Source organism: Macadamia integrifolia, chromosome 6, assembly GCF_013358625.1.
Source record: "Macadamia integrifolia cultivar HAES 741 chromosome 6, SCU_Mint_v3, whole genome shotgun sequence".
NCBI classification, from domain to species: domain Eukaryota; kingdom Viridiplantae; phylum Streptophyta; class Magnoliopsida; order Proteales; family Proteaceae; genus Macadamia; species Macadamia integrifolia.
Window position 1 is genome coordinate 8,597,002 of NC_056562.1, and position 24,586 is coordinate 8,621,587.

Sequence of the window (24,586 nt, forward strand, 5' to 3'; positions counted from 1 at the left end):
AAGTATCAGAACACGCTCTTTTTCAAGCGGTCTATAAACCTTGGCTTCATCATCAGGATTGGTCAAATGAAGATCTCGATAATGGTCATACTCCTCCCAGAGTCCTACAACAGTATTATAATATTCAAAAACAGACTTAGTCCCTTACTTCATGGAGAGTGCCTGCTGCAGAAGGTGGTAAACCTTCACAGAGTCACCTACCCTGTCATAGGTTCTAGAGACACTATCTCAAATATCCTTGGCAATTTCATTATAAATCTCCTCGAAATCACAGGTTTCAAGGAGAAAAGAAGCCAAGTTATAACAATAGAGTTTGCAGTTTCCCATTTCTGGTATCCTGGGTCTGTGACAACAGGAGCCTTGATAGCCCCAGTAATATATCCTAGCTTCCCTCTACTATGCAAGGATAGCTTCACAGAATGTGACCAATCCAAGTAGTTGGTGCTATCCAACTTCACAAGGGAAATTTGGGTGTTAGGATTGTTGAAGACAATTGAACTGGGGTTGGTACGACTTGACCCACCCGATGTAGCTTCCAGAGGTTCAGTGAGATCAGACATAATGTAAGAATGCCCTTAAAAAAAATCCAAGATAAGGGGGAACACCAGCCCCAAAGAGAGAAAAACTTCTTCTCAGAACTCAACAAAAAAGGAAGCCAGTAAGCCACATAGACTTGATGTAAAGCCAATAAAACACCATTTCAACCATGGAGCTTCATCCAACAACCACACACAAGCATTATAGGAGTGGGAACTTCTAGCAAACACAACCAATACATAATCTACTATCCATTTCAGACCTTATATTCTGAAAAAAAACAGAATCTGGCGATACCTAGCAGCAGGTGGAAAATGGTTTACTACTCCAACAGCACCCAATGACCGGAAGCAAGGCTTGGGGGGTCAAAAAGGGGACCCCTGGGTGATTCCTTTGAGCCAGTCCAATCTCCCAACTCAGCAGGGATGAGAGAGAAAACAGGAGTCGAACCAGGGAGGGTCGGTGATCCAGTTTTGGACTTCTCTCCGTGTGAGCTCCAAACCGTGTTTGCTGCCTTCAAATCTCTCTCCAAATGTCTTCAACTGGTTTTCACAGCTTCATTGAGCTTTCTTGGATACTCTTTTACATGTTATAGCCTTTAATGGACCCTTCTTTCTTTTAGGTTCCATGAGAGACTTAAAGAATGGAGCAAGAAGAAGAAGTCGACTCTCAAACCTTTGTAGGATCTGATACCAAGTTAGAAATAAAGGATGTTAGGGTTTAAGATGTGGAAAGAAGATGGAAGAGAGGAAGGAAGAAGGAGAGAAGATGAGAGAAAAAGAGATATACAGTGAAGACAAAATCGTGAATGAGTTGTTTGCTAATCTCACCCATATGACATTTAAATATTAGTTTAGGGAATTACATATTCCTCCCTTAGGGAGGTGAAAGAGAAATAAGGAAAATAAGAAATTACATGTAAGGACAACTTAAGATAAAACAGTTCCTAATATACCCCTAATACACATTCTAACACGTACTTGTGGGCATTTTGAGACCTTTTTCCAATGGCCCATTTACTTCTGTTTGTGTTTTGATATCTGTTCTTGTTAATTTGGATTGACATTTGTATTCATTAGGTGTGAAAAATGCCTTTTTGTGTGTTGATTTGAAGGAAGAGGTGTATATGGAGCAACCTTTTGAGTATGTTGCTTAAAGAGAGTATAGTAGTTTAGATGTATTGTTTAATAAAAGCCATTTATGGACTGAAGTAGTCTCCATGTGCTTGGTGGTTCTTATTTGTGGATTCTACCTCTATCACTCTGGCCATGCAGTGTTTGTTCGATGATGGGCTAATTGTGGTGTTGTGCTGATTGTATATGTGAATGACATTGGTTTTTCATGTGATGATGTTTATGGGATGAATAGATTATTATCACATTTGAGGAACTCTTCCACGCCAAGGGTTTGAGACATCTAGGATATTTTCTAAGCATTGGAAGTTCAAGCAGAAAAATTGGTATTAGTTATCCGAACAGAAATACGTTCCTGATATTCTCCCGGAGGCAAGGCTGTTGGGTGCAAAACTAGTTGATTCGACTGTGGATGCTAATGCTAACTTTGATGGTGAAAGCAGTGCTGGTTTTGTAAATAAACAAAGGTATATAGGTTTCTTGTTGGGACATTGATTTATATAACTGTCACTCATCCTGATATTTCTTTTATAGTATTGCAGAAAGCCTTGTTAGGCAGTTTATCAAGACATCGAAGGAGGTTCTTTGGGAGGCTGTTTGTCTTATATTGAGTTATTTGAAGAGTGCTCTAGGAAAGTGTCTGGTTATAGATGACACAATCTTCTTGAGATTGTTGGTTATTCAAATGCTGATTGAGCTGGTGTTGCTGATGGAGGGCCCGCGGGGGAAGGGAAGAAATCCCTGAGATGGGTCTCAGAGTTGCAGGGAGAGGGAGAAATCGCACAAGGGGCGAGAATCACACACAACCCTTAGGCTTTTAAACATTTAAACTCAATTCATCATTCAATCTATGATTTTGTCCATCGGCTATAACCGATATATAGGGAAAATAAAAGACAAAATTAGAAAGCAACTGAAATAGAAGCTAGCCTAAATTAGGAAGCAATTCATAAAAGGAAACAAGCTCTAAACCGACTCTAACTCCTACGTACTCAACTTCCTAAAATAAACAAAATAAAATAAAGTAAATATACTATTCTCCCAAATAAATTAGACTTCTAAAATCTTACTAGATCTAAGACTTAAATAAGATCCAGTTCATCTCTGTCTGGATACCTAGATGGGTATGGATCAGACCACGAGTTTGTATCTGCATCAATTCCCTCGGTGTTGAGAAAAACTTGTCCATGAGTTTTGTAGAACGAGGGAATTAACACCAATCGATCAACATCCATCATTATATGTATGAAGTCACCATCGAAACCACGATCGAATGCTATGAAATCTATGACATGAAGTTCATTGGTGAAGCAATGACTTGGAAAAATAAAATCGATTGGGTCACAGAATTAACTGATGTAAATTCTTCCACAAGTTGATTTTTCAACTTCCAATGGCTCTATCTCGTCTTCCATCATTAGTGACTCATCTTCTTACTCTTTCACATGTTGCTCAATGGTTGAGATCAAGTCGTTGATGGTAGAGTGCATACAATCAGATGTGATCAATGTTTAGTCTTTAAGGTCCCTACATTAATGTTGAATCTCTTGGCAAAGTTGTTGAGTCTCCTCAAGCTTCTCTCATACCAGTTGCATTTGTTGACAGATATCCAATAAAAGATCTTGATCCATCAGCCAGGTTTGCTTCTCCTTTTTTTATTTTTTAATCACTATGGTTGGATATTCATAGCAAGAAGAGTGTGGCAGAATGGTAAATAAATAGAAGTTCTTTAGTGAATTGCACAATTGTAATATTAGAAATTCAAATAGAAACACAAGGCATGAAGGGGATTGATATGGTAAGGGTAAACTTGGAAGTGAGTTAAGAAGATGGGACAACGAAGAATAATATGGGAAGGGAGGGGTATTGCTGGAAAATCACAAGAGATTAATGGAAGAAGGAATAGGAGAGTGCTTGGGGCTCATCTACCAACAAAAAAGAGCGGGCTTTCTTCCTCTTGTAGTTGGAATCAGCAGATCATGGAGTTTGTCGATGGAGAGACCACGGGATTCCAGTAAAAGCGAGACTCCAAGGGTACGATAGAAGACTAGGAGATTCGATGGTGGTAGTCGGCTTCAAGGAGGTCGATTCCAATGGTTGTAGGAAGAGATCGGGTGTGAACCAGGTAGGAGGCGATGGTGTTTGCAACCTTCTACCGAGAATGGAACCAATAGCGGGCTGCAACTTCAGCTGAAGAAGTGATATGTAGCAAGAGGGTCGAACCAGGTATGATTCCTCTTCCCTTTTCTTTTGTTATATGTCTCTCGCTCCTTCTCCTTTTCATTCTGTTCTGATCCAACCTCTCTCCTTTCTCTCTTTTTTTTTTTTCCTTCGTTGGAGGAGCTCTACAGTAGCAAAGGGGGTGTCAACCGACAAAGGAGGGTAGTGGGGTATGTTGGGTCATGGTTTCAGTGAAGGGCTGCAAGTTTTTTTCCCCCTAAAAGGAAGGGATCAATGGTGGGTTTTTGTGGGAGATGGAAGGGGAAGAGGGTTGCTGTGGGAGGGGTACAATGAAGGGCTTTCCCCCCCCCCTCAATAGAACTGGGCAAACTAAGGGACGAAAGTGAGCAGAGGGAAGAAGAGAATTGCGAGGAGGAAGGATGGGATCCTTTGACTCGAATACCAAGTTGATGGAGGGCCAGTAGGGGAAGGGAAGAAATCCCTGAGATGGGTCTTAGAGATGTAGGAGAGGGGAGAAATCACACAAGAAGGGGGGGGGGAGAAGAATCAAACACACAACCCTCAGGCTCTCAAACATTCAAGCTCCACTCATCATTCAATCTCTGATTTTGTCCATTGGCTACAACCAATATATAGGGAAAATAAAAGACAAAATTAGAAAATAGAAGCTAACCTAAACTAGGAAGCAATTCATAAAAGGAAACAAGCTCTAAACCGACTCTTAACTCCTACGTATTCAACTTCCTAAAATACACAAAATAAAATAAAGTAAATATACTATTCTTCCAAATAAATTGGACTTCTAAAATCCTACTAGATCTAAGACTCAAATAGGATCAGGTTCATCTCTGTTTGGATATGCAGATGGGTATGGATCGGTCCACGGGTGCGTATCTGCATCAATTGTTGCTGTTAAGTACAGTACAATTGCTAAATCTAGTGCGGACACAATTTTTAGCAATAACTCACACATCTATGGAATTTATGTGGTTGAAGACATTTATGGGTGAAATTGGCTTTCCTATTAGTAAACATATGGAAATGTTTTGCGACATTAAGTTGCCATCTGTAATTTATCCTGCTAGTAATCCTGTTTTTCATAAAACAACTAAACATATTGAGGTAGATTGTCACTTTGTTCAGTATACAGTTACTGTTGTAATATGGTTTTATGGGTATAAGGGCAGAACTATAATTGTACTCATCCATTTTATTATAAATAGAAGAGGGCTAGTGTCTAGTATGATGTAAGTCACTCTTCCCAACTTCATCGTGGTATCAGAGCTTGAGATCCTCATTGAGATTTTCCCAAAACCCTAAATCAGCTACGACCGTTATCGCTTCCCTTATCTTCTCCATCGCCCCATGACCTAAGCCTATCTCCTTCCCTCTCTCCTCTTGATTTTCTCTCACACCTCCTTCCCTCTCTCACTCGCATCTCTCACTTTTTTCCCCCTTTTTCCTCTCGCCTCTGTTTCTTCTCACCTCTTTCTTTTTCGCCTCTCTTTCTTTTGTTTTGGGCAGCATCTAGCTTTACCCTCGGTGGTGAGTTTTTCCCATCGAGGGATCTTTTTTTTCCTCTTCATGTTTGATTTGTGATGTTTTTCTAGATCCCTAAAACTTTAAGCTCTTGTATGCTCTTAGTTACTTGAGATTGATTTGCCCAAGCTTTTTTCTTTTTTTCTCTTAAGATCAGCAGCTATGGCCACTACGGAAGATTCAACCACGTCAATTATTTTGGACGGAGGGAGTCGTGGTTCCCATAGTGACTATCCTACCTTCCCTACAAGCGCCATCATGATAAATGGGAGTAACTACTTGATGTCAGTTCCTGTGGCTTCTCCGGGTTTCTCATAAGTAAAACCGTCTATCCTACCACTGCTGGTTCCTCTTATGACAAATGGGAATCTTCCAACCATTTAATTATGTCGTTCTTGCTTAACATAATGGTTCCTTCTCTTGCTCGTAGATATTTATTGTTGGATATTGCTGTATGATATGGGAGGCTGCGAAGGAGACATATTCCCATGTTGGGACAATGCTCAGTGCTTTAAGACACGACGAAAACTGCGGTGTACCACCCAGAAGGAGCTCACCGTTACCCAGTACTACATTGAGTTGCGCGGTTTGTGGCAGGAATAGATTATTATGAGACCTATCATCCTGCCTGTCCCACGGATGATCCTTGTTTCAAAAGGAGGGAAGACATGATGGGTGTATGATTTCTTGGTTGGTTTGAATCCGGAGTTTGATCAGATTCTGACACATATTGTTAATTATGATCCATTTCCGTCTCTGGAGCAGGCTTATGCATTGGTCCAGTCTGAGGACATTAGGCGTGGTGTTATGCTTCCCTCTACTTCCGCTGTGTGCTTGCCCTATACTCTGGTTAGGGTTCGGGCACCCAGTCTCATGGTGGTACCACCAAACCCGTTGATCATCCTTTTGCTGTGCGGGAACCACTCTGTTATGACTATTGTGTTAAGGAAACACCAAGTAGACCTACTGGAAACTCCATGGATGTCCTGTTAATTCCCATGGGCGTGACTAGGGTCGTGGACACTCCAATAAGTCTTAGGCAAACCAGTTAGAGATCTTTAATGCTTCAGAAGCTATTACCTCTAATAGTACTTTTTCTCTAGATGAGATGACTCGTCTACGTCCCATGATGACTAGGATGGAACCCTCATCTTCCATTGTTGTTGTTGACTTGTTGCATTCTTGCTGGTTACATCAAAGTCCCACTCTGCCCACTCAGCTATCTCATTTGGTGGTTATTGTGCAACTATTGTGTCTCATCCCTAGATTATTCACTCTCGTGCAACAGATCACATAACAGGTTCTCTTAGTTATTTTTCCACATATAGTCCCTCTTCGGGTAAAACTAAAGTTAGGGCCACTAATGGTTCCCTCTCATTTGTTTCAGGGATAGAATTATACCCTTTCATTGCCTCTTTCTTCCGTGTTTCATGTTCCCAATCTTGCTACTACCTTATTGTCTATTAGTAGTATCATTAGGGACTTGAACTGCAAAGTTATTTTTTCCCCTACTTATTGTCTTTTTTAGGACTTAGTGAGGGGGGCAACGATTAGCAGTGGTAAAGTCAGTGGTGGTCTATACCTGCTCGATGGTGCATCTCCCGCAGTTCACTCTACACAGGGTCATCACATGGATCCATTATGGCTTTGTTAGAGTAATATGGGTGGCATTGTCGTTTAAGACATCCCCCTTGGGGACTTTAACTAGGATTTTCCCTACTTTGTTTAAGAAATGTAATCTGACTCAGTTCTTTTGTGATGCTTATATTTTTTCCAAGAGAACTCAAAATGTTTATTCTACTTCCGATAATAGATGCACTGTTCCTTTTTCGTTGATATATTCTAATGTGTGGGGGCCCTGCTTGTCATGTTTCTATCTATGGATATCATTGTTTTGTTACCTTCATTAACTGCCATACTGCCTTGCGTGGATTTATTTATTGCACCATAAGAATGAGATCTTTACTTGCTTCTAGGTGTTTCACAAATTGGTTCATACTCAGTATGCTGCCAAGGTAAAGGTATTGGGTATTGATAATGGCATGGAGTATAGGGAAGGTTCCTTTCAGTATTACTCGGTTGCCAGTAGAATTTTTCATCAAACCAGCTGTGCGGATACCCCACCTCAAATAGGAGCTGTTGAACGGAAGAAAGACACTTATTGGAGGTTGCTCGGTCTATGATGTTTGAGATGCATGTCCCACCACAATACTGGAGTGATGTTGTCCTTACTGCTACCTACCTTACCAATAGGATGCCATCCCGTGTATTGGATTCTCGCTGTCCCATTGAGGTCCTTACTGGGTCTACCTCCTTTGTGGTCCCTCCCAAAGTTTTTGGCTGTGTTTTCTTTGCTTATAATCACCACCCACATGGCAAGCTCGATCCACTGGGTCTCCGGTGTAGATTTCTTAATTACCCTCCCACGTAGAAGGGTTACTAGTGTTATCAGCCTCCCACTTGGTGTGTGTTTGTCACAATGGATGTAGTCTTCCATGAGACGGAGGCCTACTATCCTGCTCTGGCACCTCTTCAGGGGGAGTTTGGTACTACTGGCAATGCTGGTGAAGATGTGACATTGATTGCCTTATTTGATGCTGGTATTCCTTTCACTCCAGCAGAGGAGGAAATTGTTGTTGAAAAGGGATTTCCAAAGAGTTTTGTTTAGGGAAGCCGAAATCTACACAGAGGGGTTGGGTGTACTCTCGTCAAAGAAGAAAGAAACCACCACGACTCTACCTTGCTAATTGTCCTCTCCACCAGAGTCTAAACATACCATCAGTTAATCTCTTTCCTTCTGATGTCATTGATCCTTCTCTTAATATCCTTATTGTTGTCCGTAAAGGAAGTAGGACTTGTACTCAACGTCTATTTCCAATGTTATGACTACTCCCTATATCCCTCCTATCGAGCTTTCTTGTCCTCCTTGTCCTTTGTTTCTATTCCGCAAAACTAGCAATAATCTTTTGCAAAATCATAGTGGAAAAGTTTAATGGATGAAGAGATGAGGGCTCATAGAAAGAATAACATGTGGGAGTTGAGATCTCTTCCACCTCATAAGAAACTAGTGGAATGCAAATGGGTGTTTACAGTCGAACAAAAGGCAGATGGAACTGTGGACAAGTACAAAGCTAGATTGGTAGCCAGAGGTTTTGCTTAGACCTATGGAATTGACTACCAAGTGATGTTTGCACCAGTGCCAAGATGAACACCGTTAGAGTCATCATCTCATGTGTCGTTAATTTGGGGTGGGATTTGCAACAACTTGATGTAAAAAATGCCTTCCTCCACAGGAACTTGAGGAAGAAGTGTACGTGGACATTCCTCTAGGTTATTCCAGCAAAAAGACAGGGGAAGGTATGCAAACTGAGGAAAACTTTGAATGGGCTGAAGCAGTCTTCCAGAGTATGGTTTGGTCGCTTTTATAAGGCTATGGTCTCAGTTGGATACAAGCAGAGTAATGCTGATCACACACTATTTATCAAGAGAGTTGGTGATTAGATTACCATTGCTATTGTACATGTTGATGACATAGTCAATACTAGAAGTGATGAGGCTGAAATAGCAAGGTTGAGGACTTATCTAGGTAAAGAATTTGAAATTAAAGATCCGGGTAAGATGAGATATTTCTTTGGAATTGAGCTGGCTTGTTCTACTAGAGGTGTGTTCCTCTCCCAGTGAAGGTATACTCTTGATCTCCTCTCTGAGACTGGAATGTTAGGGTGCAAGCCAACAGATACTCCTTTTGAGGCTAATGGTCACTTGAGAATCAAGGATATTGAACCAATGGATAGAGGTTGATACCAAAGACTAGTTGGGTGACACATCTATTCATCTCATATTAGACCTGTCACCTGTGTTGTAATAATGGGTTTTAGGGGAAGCATCAGATTCCAATTGGGTCCTTAGTCCCTAATTGGTTTAATGCTCCTTGTAATATTCTAGAAATGTCTCTCTGTAATTATAAATAAAGAGGGCTGGTGTCATATTAGACACTAGTCATTACCCCATCCAACATGGTATCAGAGCCAGAGGTTCTGAAACTCTAAGGGCTCTCCTCTTCTCCATCTCTCTCTCTTTCTTGTTTCTCTCTTTGCCAACACCTCCTTCCATTAGCATCTCCCTCCATCTCTCTTCATCTTCTTTTCTCTCGTGGTGGGAGCTTCTTAAACCACCAAGAGAGTTTTTAGCCTCCATCTATCCTTCCCTTGGGCTCTCAAACTCTCTTCTACAATAATCTGAGAGACCCATACTATTTTTCCATCAATTTTTAGGGTTTTCCCCCTAAAATCGTTTTTTTTTTCATTGCCATAATGCTTTTTCCGTGCTCAATGCTCCGATCGTCTTGATGTTTGTTGCGATTGATGCTCCTTATCCTTATAGTGGTATGTACCAACCGCTTTTTCCGTTTGAAGTCTCTGTCTAAAGCTATCCCCAAAATCGATTTCTCAGGGTTTTTACCCTCTATCGATTTTTAGGTTTTCTAGCATTCTAGTTTTTTTGTGCTTTCTCTACCTCCAGTTAGCGTCTCCTCTATTTGCATAGCCCTTTTGAGTGGCAACCATGTCTACCAGCTTGTCTGTTTCTACTGGAAAAGACACCACGGCTCTATGTACTGATGGAACAAACTATCTTATGTGGTCATGCTCGATCTGTTATCTCCATCAAGTCCAATGGCTGTTACAGGTACCTCACTTGAACCTCGAAGCGTCCAACCAACGGTCTTGAGATTGACAAGTGGGAGTGTGTCAACTCTATGGTTATGGCCGTGTCAACTCTTTGGTTATGGCCATGTTAACTTTATGTTGACACACTTTCACGTGGCTATCTCCTCCTTGACTCTGTTGCGAAGATCTGGAAGTTTATTTAGGATATTTATTCCCAGGCGGGGAATGGTGCTCATGTCTTTGAGCTTCGCCAGAATGTTCTTAATCTGAGGCAGAGAAGGCTCACTCTGTCACAGTACTACTATGAGTTGTAGACACTATAGACTGAGCTGGACAGTGAAGAGTATACTCCTTCCACCCCTTTAATGTCACCAATTTTTAGAAGAGAGGATATAAGATCCGGGTCTATGACTTTCTCGCAGGTCTGAATGTGGAGTTTAATCAGTTGTGGTCCCAGGTTTCGAGCCGTGTTCCCATTCATACCTTAAATCAAGCCTATGTTGTGATCCATCTTGAGGACAACCGACGTACCACTATGCTTCCTCATCTTGTTGCCACTCCTACTAAGAGATCTGCACTTATCTTTGGCACTCAGTCCCTTAGTGCAGCCCCACAGTTTAGTGGCTCCTCTACCAGGACTCCAATTGTGGGAAGGAGCATCACACCAAGGAGCATTGTTGGAAGCTTCATGGCCGTCCTGCTGATACATCTGGCAAAGGGAGAGGGAATGGTCATGCCGGTACTCCTGGGTAGGCCAACTATACTGAGAGCCTTGACTCTAGTCCTAGCACCTCAGTAGCCTCGTATCATCTGATAAGCTTTTGGCCCTCCGGCGCCTTTTGACATGTCCAGAATCTCCTGTACCAGCCACTGCGAGCTCTGCTCATTCCGCACCTTTTGGGTCAGGTATCTCCTTTGTGGCCATATTATGTCTATCCTTTCTACCACTTGGATGATAAACTCTAGGGCTTCTGATCATATGAGTGTATGACAGGCCGCTTGCCTCTTTTCTCACAGTACACTACCTGCCCCGGTAATGATAAGGTCAACTTGGCTAACAAGATTTATTCCACTATTCTGGGAAAAGGCTCTGTTAGTTGTACCCTTTCTCTATCCCTTTCTACAGTATTGCATGTTCCTTCTTTTCCCATTAACCTTTTGTCTATTAGTAGTCTTAATTGCAAAGTCACATTTTTCTTGTCTCATTGTGTTTTTTAGGATCTGGTGACAAGGGCAACGATTGGCTCTAGTAGGGTACGTGGTGGTTTGTATCTACTTGATGATGACTCGGCATTAGTCTCAAGTCAGGATCTTCAGACATCTTCTACGTCATCTCCCATCTTTGAGTGAACTACAGTGGCATCGTCGGTGGGGACATCCCCCTTTGGGAACTTTAGCTAGGGTTTTTTTTTTCTTTTAAAAATTGTAATTCGAGTCAGTTTTTTTTTTAGAAATGTGTATCGGCCAAACAAACTCACATTACTAATTCTATTTTTAAAAATAAAAGTGCCACTCTTTTTTTATTAATACATTTTGATATTTGGGGTCTACCTCGCTATGTGTCTGTTAATGGTTATCGGTGGTTTTTCTTTTTTATTGATTGTCATTCTCGGACTACTTGGGTTTATATGATGTGAACTAAGCGTGAGACCTTCTATTACTTTCAGCAGTTTCCCCGTATGGTTCAGACTCAATTTGGTGCTATCAATAAGATCCTTCGAAGCGACAATGGTCGTGAATACTTCAAAGGGTCTTTCAGGCTTTTACCTTTCCGATTATGGGATGATCCTTCAGACTAGTTGTGTGGATATTCCGACTCAAAATGAGGTTGCTGAGTGGAAGAATTGCCACCTTTGTGAGGTAGCACGCTTTCTTATGTTTGAGATATATGTTCCTCCTCAATAATAGATTGAAGCGATTCTCACTGCTGCCTTTCTTTGTCAACCGAATGACTTCTCAGATCCATTCCTTCTGCTCCTTTCTGGATCTTCTCTAAGGTCTCTCTAAAATTCCTTTTCCTCCTAAGGTATTCATTAGTGTTTGTTATGCTCGCGATCATCATCCTAGTGGAAAGTTTGATCCTCGTGGTCTCCGATGAATTTTTCTGGGGTATGCTCCTACTCAGAAAGGCTATCGGTGTTTTCATCATCTCACTCGATGTTGGTTTATGACTATGGATGTTGCCTTTCACGAGTCTGCGTCATACTACACTGCGACACCTCTTCAGGGGAAGAAGTGATACTCCTATTTCACCTCGGCTAGAGATACGTGTTTATAGTCGTAAATAGCAGATTCAATCCACTATGCATCTAGCATCTACCCTACCATGCCAGTTGTCTCCTCTCGAGCCTGATCTTGTTCCCTTAGACCCAGGTAATTCTCCTTCTTGATGTGGATCCGGGTTCCAAAGATTGAAATCGGATCACTTAAGGCCCACAAGAATGACAAAATATCTCAATTTAATGGTTGGGGGGAAATCTTATAAATTCAAGAACACTCAAGCACTTAAAAGAGTGGAAAAAAATTAATAGGATCAAACTGGAATAGAAAATAAAAGGGGAGGGGTATTTTGAAATTACTAATAAAATCAGGACAAGAAAAGAATAATAAGTAAGTGAAGGGCAATATGGTCAAACCGGGGATTTAAAGCCCCAAACAGCCCACGACTCTTCCATCTTCTCGTCCTTGTCGTGAGAACCAGAAACCAGCGGAACTCAAGGGCAGCTCTTGCAATCAGACTCAATCGACTCTAAAATTCAAGAATAAATATCACCCATACCTATGGAGCTGAACCAGCAGCAACACATCTCGAACTTAACTGCAGGTCGAGTCACTTGCTTCTGGTAGTGAAACCAGCGGTAGTTGCAAGCCTTTGATACACAACCTATTGCTATTTCAGGTATGGAAAATATATAGTAGGGGAATAGGGAAGAGGATTGGAAGAGGAAGAAGAAAAGAAAGGGAAGAGGGAAAAAGAATTTCAGAGGGGGAGAAAGAGGAAATTAGTACCATGGGTCACACCCAAAAATCTTTCAATTCATTCAAAAATCTTCAAAAACTAAAACTGAAATTTCTTATGGTCTTACATGACTAATTAAAGGAAAAATCAAAACAATTAATGGAAACTTCTTAAAAAGAAACTACTCTAAAATTGGAAGCTAACTAATTTCAAAAGAAATTGTTTTTAAAACAAAAGAAAATCAAATCAAAAGATATATTTTTTTTTACCATATTAATACCCATCGGTTACATGCCTTTATATAAGAAACTGAAAATTCAAACTTGCCTAATTAAAATCTAAATTAAATTAGCAACTGCTAATTATTTCATAAGTTCTAACTAATGAAATTAGAAACAGAATAAAACTCAAATTGTTAACTCCCTGATTGACTATTAACTACCAAATTAAAAGATTGCAAATAATCCCCAAATAAAATAAAATCCTGAAGATCCTAATGAATCCAAAAATCCAATTGAGCCTGGTTCATCTCGGTTGAGATTTCCCAAAGTGTCAACCTGGTTCAGCCTCGATTCTGCATCAACTCCCCTGATGTTGAGAAAACTCGTCCATGAGTTTTATAGAATGATAAAAACTCACGAATGGGGGTGAATTGCTCGTCGTCTGCATCACGAACAAAATCCATAATGTGAAGCTTTGGAGTGCATTCAAGTCCGGAAAATCATAGGGACGGACAAATTCATGATGGTGAACAAGTGGCACTGCATTGATGCCCTTCATTGCTTGATCCACAATTTTTTCACTTTCTGTTATCACCTGTTCCACAATAGGACGGTCTTCCTCTTGTGTTGATGCATCAAGTTTGTCTTCTGGTTGTACTAGGGGTATCGCTTTCTTTGAAACAACCAATCCATGAAGATTAAATTTTTGATGCATGTGGTAAGTTTGGAGGGTGCATACATTGTTGTCACGATCAAGAATACCGTCCCGTTGTTCCAACCAGCACTGAGGAGAGTCAAACACTTCACAAAAAGCACCATCATTATAAGGAGGAACAGAAAATTCAAAAAATACATTTTTCTCTGTCTCAAAAATAATCTGACTGGTCTCTGACAACATATTCACCACAGATCTGGAGACAAAATTGTCATGTAGTCACTCATCAATTAACAATTTAGCAGACTTTCCATTGGGCAAGCGAACTCTGAACTTGAACACAAGAGATTACATGACCAATCTTGTGTCGGAATTGCTATGGCCTCACAAAAATAAGACACCAACTCCAATAATCAAGTGGGTGGCAGAATTGTAAATAACTGAAGTCCAATTGTCTCTCAAAAATATATCATGTGTGGGAAGGGTAAACTTGGAAGTGAGTAAAAATTAGGACAAAAGATAATAAATAGAAAAGGGTGGAGTAATATGGGAAATAGAAGGGTTAATTAAGAATAAGATAGGATGTGAGGGATAAAAGGGGAATAAAAAAAATAATAATGGAGAGAAAATCGATCAAAGCGGTTGGGGTAGATATGTAACAAGAAAAGAGAAAGTTAATGATAACAAAAGGACAAACCCAAAGACCTAAACTATCGTGAGAGAAGTGGAACCACGCATCGTCTTCGACCTTGTGCTCAAAATAGAAAAGGAAGGCAGCACTGGTTTGGGTCCAAGAACTCCATCAATATGACTTCTGTTGGTCCTGCGATTTCATGGGTAAATCGATATTGAAGATATCAATTGATGGCACATCATTACCAGCCCAAGTAATAAACCTGAGAGACGTATTGATGTCTGAAACTGCAACTGGAGGAAGAGGGCTTATCTGATCTGAAACTGGTTCTGCAACTCACTACTGTAGCACTGTTTGACTCCACAACTAGTGTCGCCCTAAGGTATGTAATTGAATCCTGTCAGAAGGGAAACCCTGTGAGAGATCGAAGTCTGCATCGTCTTCGACCTTGTGCTCAAAATAGAAAAGGAAGGCAGCACTGGTTTGGGTCCAAGAACTCCATCAATATGACTTCTGTTGGTCCTGCGATTTCATGGGTAAATCGATATTGAAGATATCAATTGATGGCACATCATTACCAGCCCAAGTAATAAACCTGAGAGACATATTGATGTCTGAAACTGCAACTGGAGGAAGAGGGCTTATCTGATCTGAAACTGGTTCTGCAACTCACTACTGTAGCACTGTTTGACTCCACAACTAGTGTCGCCCTAAGGTATGTAATTGAATCCCAAGACTTGAGGCTGTCAGAAGGGAAACCCTGTGAGAGATCGAAGTCTCTTTACTTTACCAGTTGATTCTGCAATAACAGGGAATAAAAAAAAAAAGAAAGAAATAGAAGGAAGTAGAAGAGATATCACTGGGAAGAAGTAGAAGGAAACAATAAGAAAAGGAAAGGGAGATGGTTGCTTCAGCAAGGTTAGGGAAAGGTGAGATTCTCTGTTTGAACTGAGTTTTTCCTTTTTTTTTTTTTTTCAATGGTTGTTCTCTGTCACGATAGAAACCAGAACAGAGAATTGGAAGGGGGAAGAAAAAAAAAACAGGGAAAGAGAACGAAGGAGATGGATCCTTTGGCTCTAATACCACTTGATGCGGATCCGGGTTCCAAAGACTGAAATCAGATCGCTTTGGGCCCACAAGAATGACAAAATATCTCAATTTAATGGTTGGGGGGCAATCTTGTAAATTCAGGAACACTCAAGCACATAGTTGGCATGGCGGCAAGGCGAACCAAGGCGGTGGAGGGTTGTCTAAGCGCTTAGGCGAGAAGGCGCATGCCTTAAGGCGAACTAGGCGAACCAGTGTTATTTTTTATTTTTTCAATTTTCTAACATTATTTAGTAAGTTATATATACATTGTATCATAAAAAATCAAGATTAAGCCACATCAAGTCATTAAAAATCAACATTTAGCCACATCAAATCATAAAAAATTAACATTAAGTCATATTAAGTTATAAAAAATCAACATTTAGAAAAATGCTCTAATTCTATAATAAGTTTGACTGGTCAAAGGATTTATTTTTACATGAGACTTTTTGTATTAGTTATAATATAAAGCCAGCTTTCTAACAAGTCTAAGATTACTTAAATCTGAGTTGCAATGACAAAGTAATGCTTCAGTCAAACTTATTTTTAAGTGCGTGAATACTGTTAAAATCGCCTGAATGAAAATAATTTTATGAATATCAAAACAAAATATTTTTTTACCGGACTTTTGGTTTTTAGCAATATTTTAACATGATAGAATTTATAAAATTTTCATAATTGAGAAAAACCCTAGCATTTAAAAGTTGAAAATCGTCCATATAACCAACATCCAGTTTTTGTTCTTGGACTGGGGGGTTGACTTTTTATCCTTTTGGAATTTGATTTTTAAACTATTTTTATTGGATTCAAATAGGGGGTATTTGCTTATTTATGAATAATATCTTAAGTAAATGAAATAACAAATATTAAAAACATTTACTTGAAACAGAAGGCAACATGCAGTGCAACAAGGCGGCTGTCGCCTAGGCCCCAGGCAAATCGCCTGGACGCCTAGGCGACGCCTTGACAACTATGCTCAAGCACTTGAAAGAGTGGAAAATAATTAATAGGGTCAAACTGGAATAGAAAATAGAAGGGGAGGGGTATTCTGAAATTACTAATAAAATTAGGACGCGAAGAATAACAAGTAAGTGAAGGGCAATATGGTCAAACCAGGGATTTAAAGCCCCAAACAGCCCACGACTCTTGCATCTTCTCGTCCTTGTTGTGAGAACCAGAAACCAGCGGAACTCAAGGGCAGCTCTTGCAATTAGACTCCATCGACTCTAAAATTCAAGAATAAAGATCGCCCATACCTATGGAACTGAACAAGCAGCAACAAATCTCGAACTTAACTGCAGGTCAAGTCACTTACTTCTCTTTCCTCTGTGTACTTTACATCCTTCCTATTATAGTTTACATCCTTGTACTTTACATCCTTCCTATTATAGTTTTGTGTCTTCTCTTTCCTCTGTGTCCATTCCTCATACCTGGCAGGAAGCGAGTGCAGACTCACAATGGCATGCAGCTATGGTTGAAGAGATGTAGGCTCTGAAGAATAATGACATATGGGATTTGGTGTCTTCCTTCACAAAAGAAGACAGTTGGGTATAAGTGAGTCTTCACAGTGAAACAGAAAGTTGATGGTACAGTGGATCAGTACAAGGCCAGTCTTATTGCCAAGTGCTTCACTCAGACCTATGGGATTAACTACCAGGAGACCTTTTCTCCTGTTGCTAAGATGAACACAATCCATGTTATTTTAGCTTGTGCAGCTAACTTAGATATGAATCTCCAGTAGCTAGACGTGAAAAATGCCTTCCCTTATGGGGAACTTGAGGAGGAAGTGTGTATGGACATTCCTCCTAGGTTCACTTGCTCCAAAACCCAAAGGAAGGTATGCAAGCTGAAGTGTGCATTGTATGGGCTGAAACAATCCCCTCATGCTTGGTTCAGGCATTTCCATAAGGCTATGGTTGCTATAGGCTACCCTCAAAGCAATGCCGACCACACTCTGTTCATCAAAAGATCTGGTGGGAAGATTTTTATCCTTATAATTATGTAGATGATATTGTTGTTACTGGTGATGATCTAGCAGAAATCTCTTGCCTCAAGAGATACTTAAGTGAGGAATTTGAGATCAAAGATCTACAACATCTTCGTTTCTTCCTTGGCATTGAAGTTGTCAAGTCTTCTCATAGTATCTACTTGTCTCAGTGGAAGTATGTGCTTGACCTTCTTTCTAAGACAGACATATTTCGAGTAAAACTACAATAAAAGAGGAAATTTGCAGATAGTGATATCTACATGTGCTTAATAAATACAACCCCTCTTACGCACTTCAATTGTATTCCACAAATTCCACTAACAAAAGGGTAAACTTCTCTGTCCTAGGAATCTTTTTTTAACCGGCAGATACTCCTATTAAAGCTAACAGTCACCTGAATAGTAAGGAAGGTGATTCTGTGGATAAGGGGAGATATCAGAGATTAGTGGGGTACTTGATCTATCTTTCTTACACACGCCCCGACATAGTGTTTGCCGTTAGCTTGGTTAGTACTTGCATAATTCTTACTCGACACATATGGAAGCTGTGTTGCGTATTCTCCTATACTTGAAATCTGCCCTAAGACATGGCATCCTTTTTTCTCCTCATGATCACCTTAGGGTGGAGGCCTCCGTGGATGCTGATTAGGCAAGTTATCCTAATGACCATAGGTTTATTATTGGTTACTACGCCTTTGTTGGTGTATAACATTGTTACATGGCGAAGAAAGAAGCAAGCCGTGGTTGCCCGTTCAAGCGCTGAAGTAGAGTTCCGTGCTATGGTTCATGGCATTTGTGAGCTTCTATGGCTTCATAGTCTTCTCACAGATTTGGATGTCCCTGCTACCCTTCCTATGAAGCTATTTTGTGACAGAGAATTTGCCATTAGCATTGCCCACAACCTTGTCCAGCATGTGGAGATTGATCGACACTTCATCAAAGAGAAGCTGGATATGGGTCTTATCACTGTGCTTTTTGTTCCCAGTAATGAACAACTGGCCGATGTATTTACTAAAGGTCTTAGTAGTAAGATGTTTCATCCTATTATCTGCAAGTTGGGCATATGTGATATCTATACACCAGCTTGAGGGAGAGTGTTGTAATAATGGGTTTTACGAAAAGTGTCAAATTCCAAACGGGTCCTTAAGTCCCTAAGGGGTTTAATTGTTCTTGTAATATTCTAGAACTTTCTCTTTGTTATTATAATAAAGTGGGTTGGTGTCATATTAGACCCTAATCACTACCCCCATCCAACAACCTGACATCGCCCATACAGTCAATTTGGTGAGTCAGTACATGCATGATCCGTACTCTTCTTATATGGAGGAAATTTTCCACATTCTCTGTTACTTGAAATCAGCACCAGGGAAGGCCATTCTGTTCTCCTCTTTTGATCATATGTGTGTGGAGGTATATACAGATGCTGTTGGGCTGGTTCTCTAGATGACTGAAAATCCACGTTAGGATATTGTGCTTGTGTTGGTGGCAACCTTGTCACACGGCATTGCAAGAAGCAGGCAGTAGTTGGCCCAGTCCAGTGCAGAGACAAAATTTCGGGCTATGGCACATGGTGTTTGTGAGCTACTTTGGCTTCAGGGACTTCTTTTTGATTTGGTATGCTGATTCCAATGCCTATAATGTTGTATTGTGACACCAAAGTCAGCAATCAACATTGCTCATGACCCTATTCAGCACAACACAAAGCATGTTGAGATTGATACACTTCATCAAGGAGAAGCTGGAGCGGGGTCTTATTTGTATTCCTTGTGTAAGATCTGGAGATCAATTGGCAGATGTCCTTACAAAGGGTCTTAGTAGTAAACCGTTTCATCCGATTTTGTGTAAGTTGGGCATGTGTGATATCCATGCATCAATTTGAGAGGGAGTGTTGTAATATGGTTTTATGGGTATAAGGGCAGAACTGTAATTGTACCCATATCCATATTATTATAAATAGAAAAAGGCCAGTTTCTAGTTTGATACATCATTATTCCCAAATTCATCAGTTATGAACAAAGTGATGTCTACTCATGTCAATTCTTCGAATCAATCACGCAACATGTTTACTAAGCCTGTAGGTCGTTCTGTTCTTAATTTTGTGTTTCAAGCTGGGAATGGGAGATGATTATGCTCCAGCTTGAGGGGAGCACTAGTGAGATGTACTGAATCACATCATTGTTAATAGGGGTGTACATCTGTTCTTAATTATGTGTTTTAGTTGGGAATGAGAGATGATTATGCTCCAGCTTGAGGGGAGCACTACTGAGTTGTGCTGAATCACATCATTGTTAATAGGGGCGTACACTTGCCATCACTCTATGATTAATATAATAAAGTGGATTATATAGGGTTGCCTCTCAATGTGAGTCAACCTTTCTCTTCTTTCCTCTGTCTTCCTTCAATTTCTCAAGCAGTGTTCAGATCTGTTACACTGATGAAAAGGACATGCATCAGGGATGGGCCATGGCTGTGTTTAGTTTCTGCTATGGTTTGGTACATGCTCGTTTTTTATATTACATTTTTGAAATTCAGTTTTAGTTGGAGTACTGTAGTTTCAGAATTATACATTAAGTTGATGGTTCATGTCATATGAAACTTTCATAGCATCTATAGATCCAACATCTTTTAATTTTTTTACCTTTCAGATACATGCTTATGGTATTGTTCATCTGATGTCTGTAATGGTATAATCAAGTTTACTTAACCTACAGGCCCACACTGTATTGGAAATGAGCTATACTGAGCAAAGACTTACAGCAGCTGTGGTGTCTGAAGGACTGCGTCCAATGCTTACTGGTTCTGAGTCAGGTTCTCCAGAAAGTTTATTGTCATTAATACAGAGGTGCTGGGATGCCTATCCCAATAATAGGCCTTCTTTTGATAATATAGTTGCAGAACTGGATTCAATTGTAAAACAAATGAACAATGTAAAACAGGAGGAAAAGTTCCATGGAAATCCTTCTGTTCCTATCAGTGATCAGCTTCCAGACTACAGATGTAACCCTCCAATTTATCAAGAGAGTGTAAACTGGTTCATTGAAGGAGAGCAGTTGTCAAAAAGAGTATCGCTCGCAGATAATTCAATTCAAATAATCTGGTCTGATTCTTCAAATGATCCTTTGGCATACCAGCCAGTACTGTCTTGGGGTTCCTTCGCTACTTGTGGGAGACGGGAGAGCATGGAAGATACACACTTTTTGATGCCTCAAATGTGTAAGCAGAAGGATATCCATGTGTTTGGGATCTTTGATGGTCATCGAGGTGCATTGTGTGACTTTTTTATCCACTATTGTTTTTAGTTTACATATGAGAATGAAGTATATATCAGTACATATGCACAGGTTCAGAAGCTGCCGAGTTTTCTTCTCGAGCACTTCCTGGTTTCTTACAAACCTTGGGTTTTACAAGAAGGTTTGTGTTCTTGTTACCTTATTTTCCTTTTTATTTATTGTGTTACTTCCTATTTAGGTTAATTTTCTGTTGAAATAGCCCCTCAGATGCATTGGTGGAAGCATTTAGGGAGACAGATGTCACATTCAGGAATCAGTTGGTAGCTCAACGTACTTCAAAGCGAGTTGTTCAGAAAGACTGGCATCCTGGATGCACTGCAGTTGTAGCATTAATTATCAGGAACAGGCTTTTTGTTGCTAATGCTGGTGATTGCAGGACCATTTTATGTCGGGATGGTTTTCCTTTTTCCCTTACTAAGGTGAGCTGAAAACAATATATGCTTCTATGGCAATCCTACTGTGGTGCTGACTATTTATTTACCTGCTAATTTTGTAGAGTGCTTGTTTTCCTGTAAATTGTACTGTTAAAGTAAAAAATTTCAAAATAGGATCATGTTGCAAGCTGTCCTGAGGAGAGAGAGCGCGTCATCAGAGAGGGGGGGCAAGTCAAATGGCAGTCGGACACATGGAGGGTTGGGCCAGCTGCTCTCCAGGTTTGTATCTGTACCCTTAAGATTTTGGGTGAAAACTGCTGTATTGAGTCCAGAGAGTTGAATGGTTATAATGATGCTTAGAGAGTTGAATGGTTATAATGATGCTTACTTAAAGTGGAAGTGGTGATGGAAAGTGTGAACAGATTGTTATTCAGTGAGGCAAGTATTGTTTTTCTTCTTGATAGTGTTTTACACATTTTTCCCAAATCTGTTATTAGTAGTTGACCTGTGCTTTCTTTGACATTGCTTCAAAAGTTACTGTGTGCTTGGTACAATTTGGTTGATCAGCGAATTTCCTGAAGATATAATATTTTCTTGATATAAAAGGAGTTCATCTACTCAAGTCGATGCAATACTAGATGTGTTTATAGAAAGAGTAAAAGACTAGCGTAAAAAGAAGGAAATCCAAAATGAACACTGAAAAGTAGAAACTAAAGCCTTTTTGCTTTTCCTTAATAGGCATAAAAGAAATAATATTGTGGAATCTATGAGGATGTCATAACTGACAAAATTCATAAATCTTCTTTCTTGGCTTAATCATTTTATTCAATGTTCAAGACCTTGCATCAAATGGGCTTTGGTGTTTAGCTCCAATAGCAAATGATAGGCCGCATCATTAAGGCAAGGGAACCTCCAATAGCAACCTGTGGCTGCTAAATCCCCCTTCCATGATCTTCACACTCAAAACTTTGGACTCTCCATGAGATGGGGATAGTCTCTAGCCAAAAAGGAGGGCTTTGGTGTATGCTTGCACTGAGCCACGCCTTCTAATGGGACCCAATAACATCTGTATAATGGCATCCAAACTATATTCTTTGCCAATGGTCTAGGTGTTCTGTGATTTTGATAGAATTTATACTGGTGAACTCACGATCGAATCTGAGGAAGGGCCTGACCTTAGTATCTCTATTCCTATGTGATGGAATCCACAAATGCCTTTGGTTACTTTCATTTTTCTCTGGCAAGTGAACTGCTCTGATAATGAACTATTGATAAAAGTCTTTGAATGAGGTAGCAGTGCAATAACTGGGTTGAGTGAAGGAAAAAAGATATGACCATGCCATAGAACTTATATATATATATATATATATATGGAGTTACGAAGGCGTGGCCGGAGCACATATTGTGTTTTCTGGCTTGTGCTTCTTGGCAGCTATCTGGCATTGGGTGTATTGGGATCTAGAAAGTCCTCCAAATTATCTTCAAGGGATGGCGGAAGGCCATCTAAGACATCAGTTGTAGGGGCTCAGGATGAAGCAGAAAAGAGGGCGAGGTGCCTTCCAAGGCAGTAGCAGACGTGGCAAGAGGCGCAAGCATGCAAGGCCGGGAGGTAATATCAAGAGAGCTTGAGGAGGCAGCATTCGCAAGGGGACCAGGAGCAAAGGAAGGAGAGCTGGAGTTGACACCTTCAAAGGCGGTAGCGGAGGTAGCAGATGTGGTAGGGGGCTCTGGGATGGAGCCAGAAGACGAGGCTGGCAGAGGGCCAGGGAGAGCTAAGGAGAAAGAGTCGGTGTTGACGCCTGCAGAGACGTATGCGGTTGTGGCAGGAGGTCCTGGAAGGAGACCAGGAGTCGTGGCAGTGCGTCTAGGCCGAAGGTCGAGACCGGGGGCTGAGGGGGCAAGGCAGGGGAAGCCTGCAGTGTCTCAGCCAGGGAGGCAAGGCAGGGTTCGGCGGTGAGGGGAGGGGCAGGCAGAACCAGAGCAGGGGGGCTGTGGAGATGACCGAAAGACCGAAAGAGGCCTGGGGGCAGAGAAGCAGGGTGGTGCTGCGAGGATTCCGTTGTGGAAGACTTGAAGTACAAGCTCTTTCACAAGAATCCTGAAATATGCAGGGAGATAGTTTACGTTGTAAGAGAGAATAAGGGGGTGGGGGTGGGGGTGGGGGTGGGGGTGGGGGTGGGGGNGGGAACAAGAACCAATTTTGGATTTGCCCAAGATCTTTGGAATTCATTTATTTCTTTCAGGGGTGGCTTGTTTCAGGTTTGGCACATTTCATGTAACAGGCTTGTATGGTCCTAGAATATGGGTGTCCGATCCTTATGGACTAACTATATATATATATATATACATAGATATGGTCATTCATATGCATTGAGGAGGGTTAAAAATGAAAAGAATGAGAACCAAAGATGAAGGAGAAGAAGGGGAACAGGAAAGCAGTCAAAGGGTACCTGCTGGTTTAGTGGTCCAGCACCTTGTCATTCTGCTCTTTAAGGCCTAGTGTTTTGAGATTTCAATCAAAATGGATCAAAATCTGGGAGATTTTTTTTCTTCCCAAGGCCTTGAAACGAAATTCCTGTAGAAATAGAAGGGATGCAGTAGTTTGGTGAAATGTTTCACCAAAGTGGGGAGTCTTCGTCAATACTCAAGTAACATAAACTGCAATATTTTGATGCCATTTCGATGATTTCAACAGTAAAACTGTTGAAATGAGAGAAATACACACCTAACTCCATTTTGGGTCAAATTATTTCAATTTTTGGGTATTTTCTTGAGATCTAACAATCCTATTTTGGAGCTGCAAATGAAAGAACACATGGGGATTGAAGGTTGATTACATCACATTTTGACCCAAACTTGAGCTGTTGGAGGTAAGTCCTCCAAGTTTCTTCTACTTTTTTGCTTGATTTGAAATGAAACACTATAAGATCAATAAAACAACAATCTATTGCCATGAAATCATACTTTTCTATGGTGGTGGGAATTGGTTGCAACCCTCAACTTGCTTGAAGTTCATCTTTCCCAAAAATTGGGCTAAAGGAGCTGTTGAGGCCAATAATTTTATATGTTAGCCACATTAGGCCAATCTATAACATGTAGATATCTTGATTTTTTCACCCTAAAATAATTTTTTATTATAGTTTCTATTAAAGATGATTTAAAAAAAAAAAAATGAAATTATTGATAAAGGCCTTAAAATTTTGGTTTTGGTATGAAAATGTGTGACAATTAGTGCGAAAATATCTTGTATGTTATGCAATTGATTGAGGTGATTCAAGTGCTGCCCCATATTTAATAAATTTTATATCTAGCTAATTATTA

At 40.4% G+C, this 24,586-nt stretch overlaps 1 protein-coding gene across 2 annotated transcripts in view; it reads left to right on the forward strand.

Annotated features, from left to right (window-relative positions):
• Nucleotides 1-24,586, forward strand: part of LOC122081993 (protein kinase and PP2C-like domain-containing protein) — a 33,780-nt gene that overhangs the window by 5,878 nt on the left and 3,316 nt on the right. For both annotated transcript variants that reach the window (XM_042649460.1, XM_042649459.1), the window contains 4 exons: nt 20,313-20,862; nt 20,943-21,012; nt 21,091-21,310; nt 21,440-21,544. In XM_042649460.1, the coding sequence (XP_042505394.1) occupies nt 20,313-20,862; nt 20,943-21,012; nt 21,091-21,310; nt 21,440-21,544 (945 nt within the window). The remainder of the gene's footprint in view (nt 1-20,312; nt 20,863-20,942; nt 21,013-21,090; nt 21,311-21,439; nt 21,545-24,586) is intronic.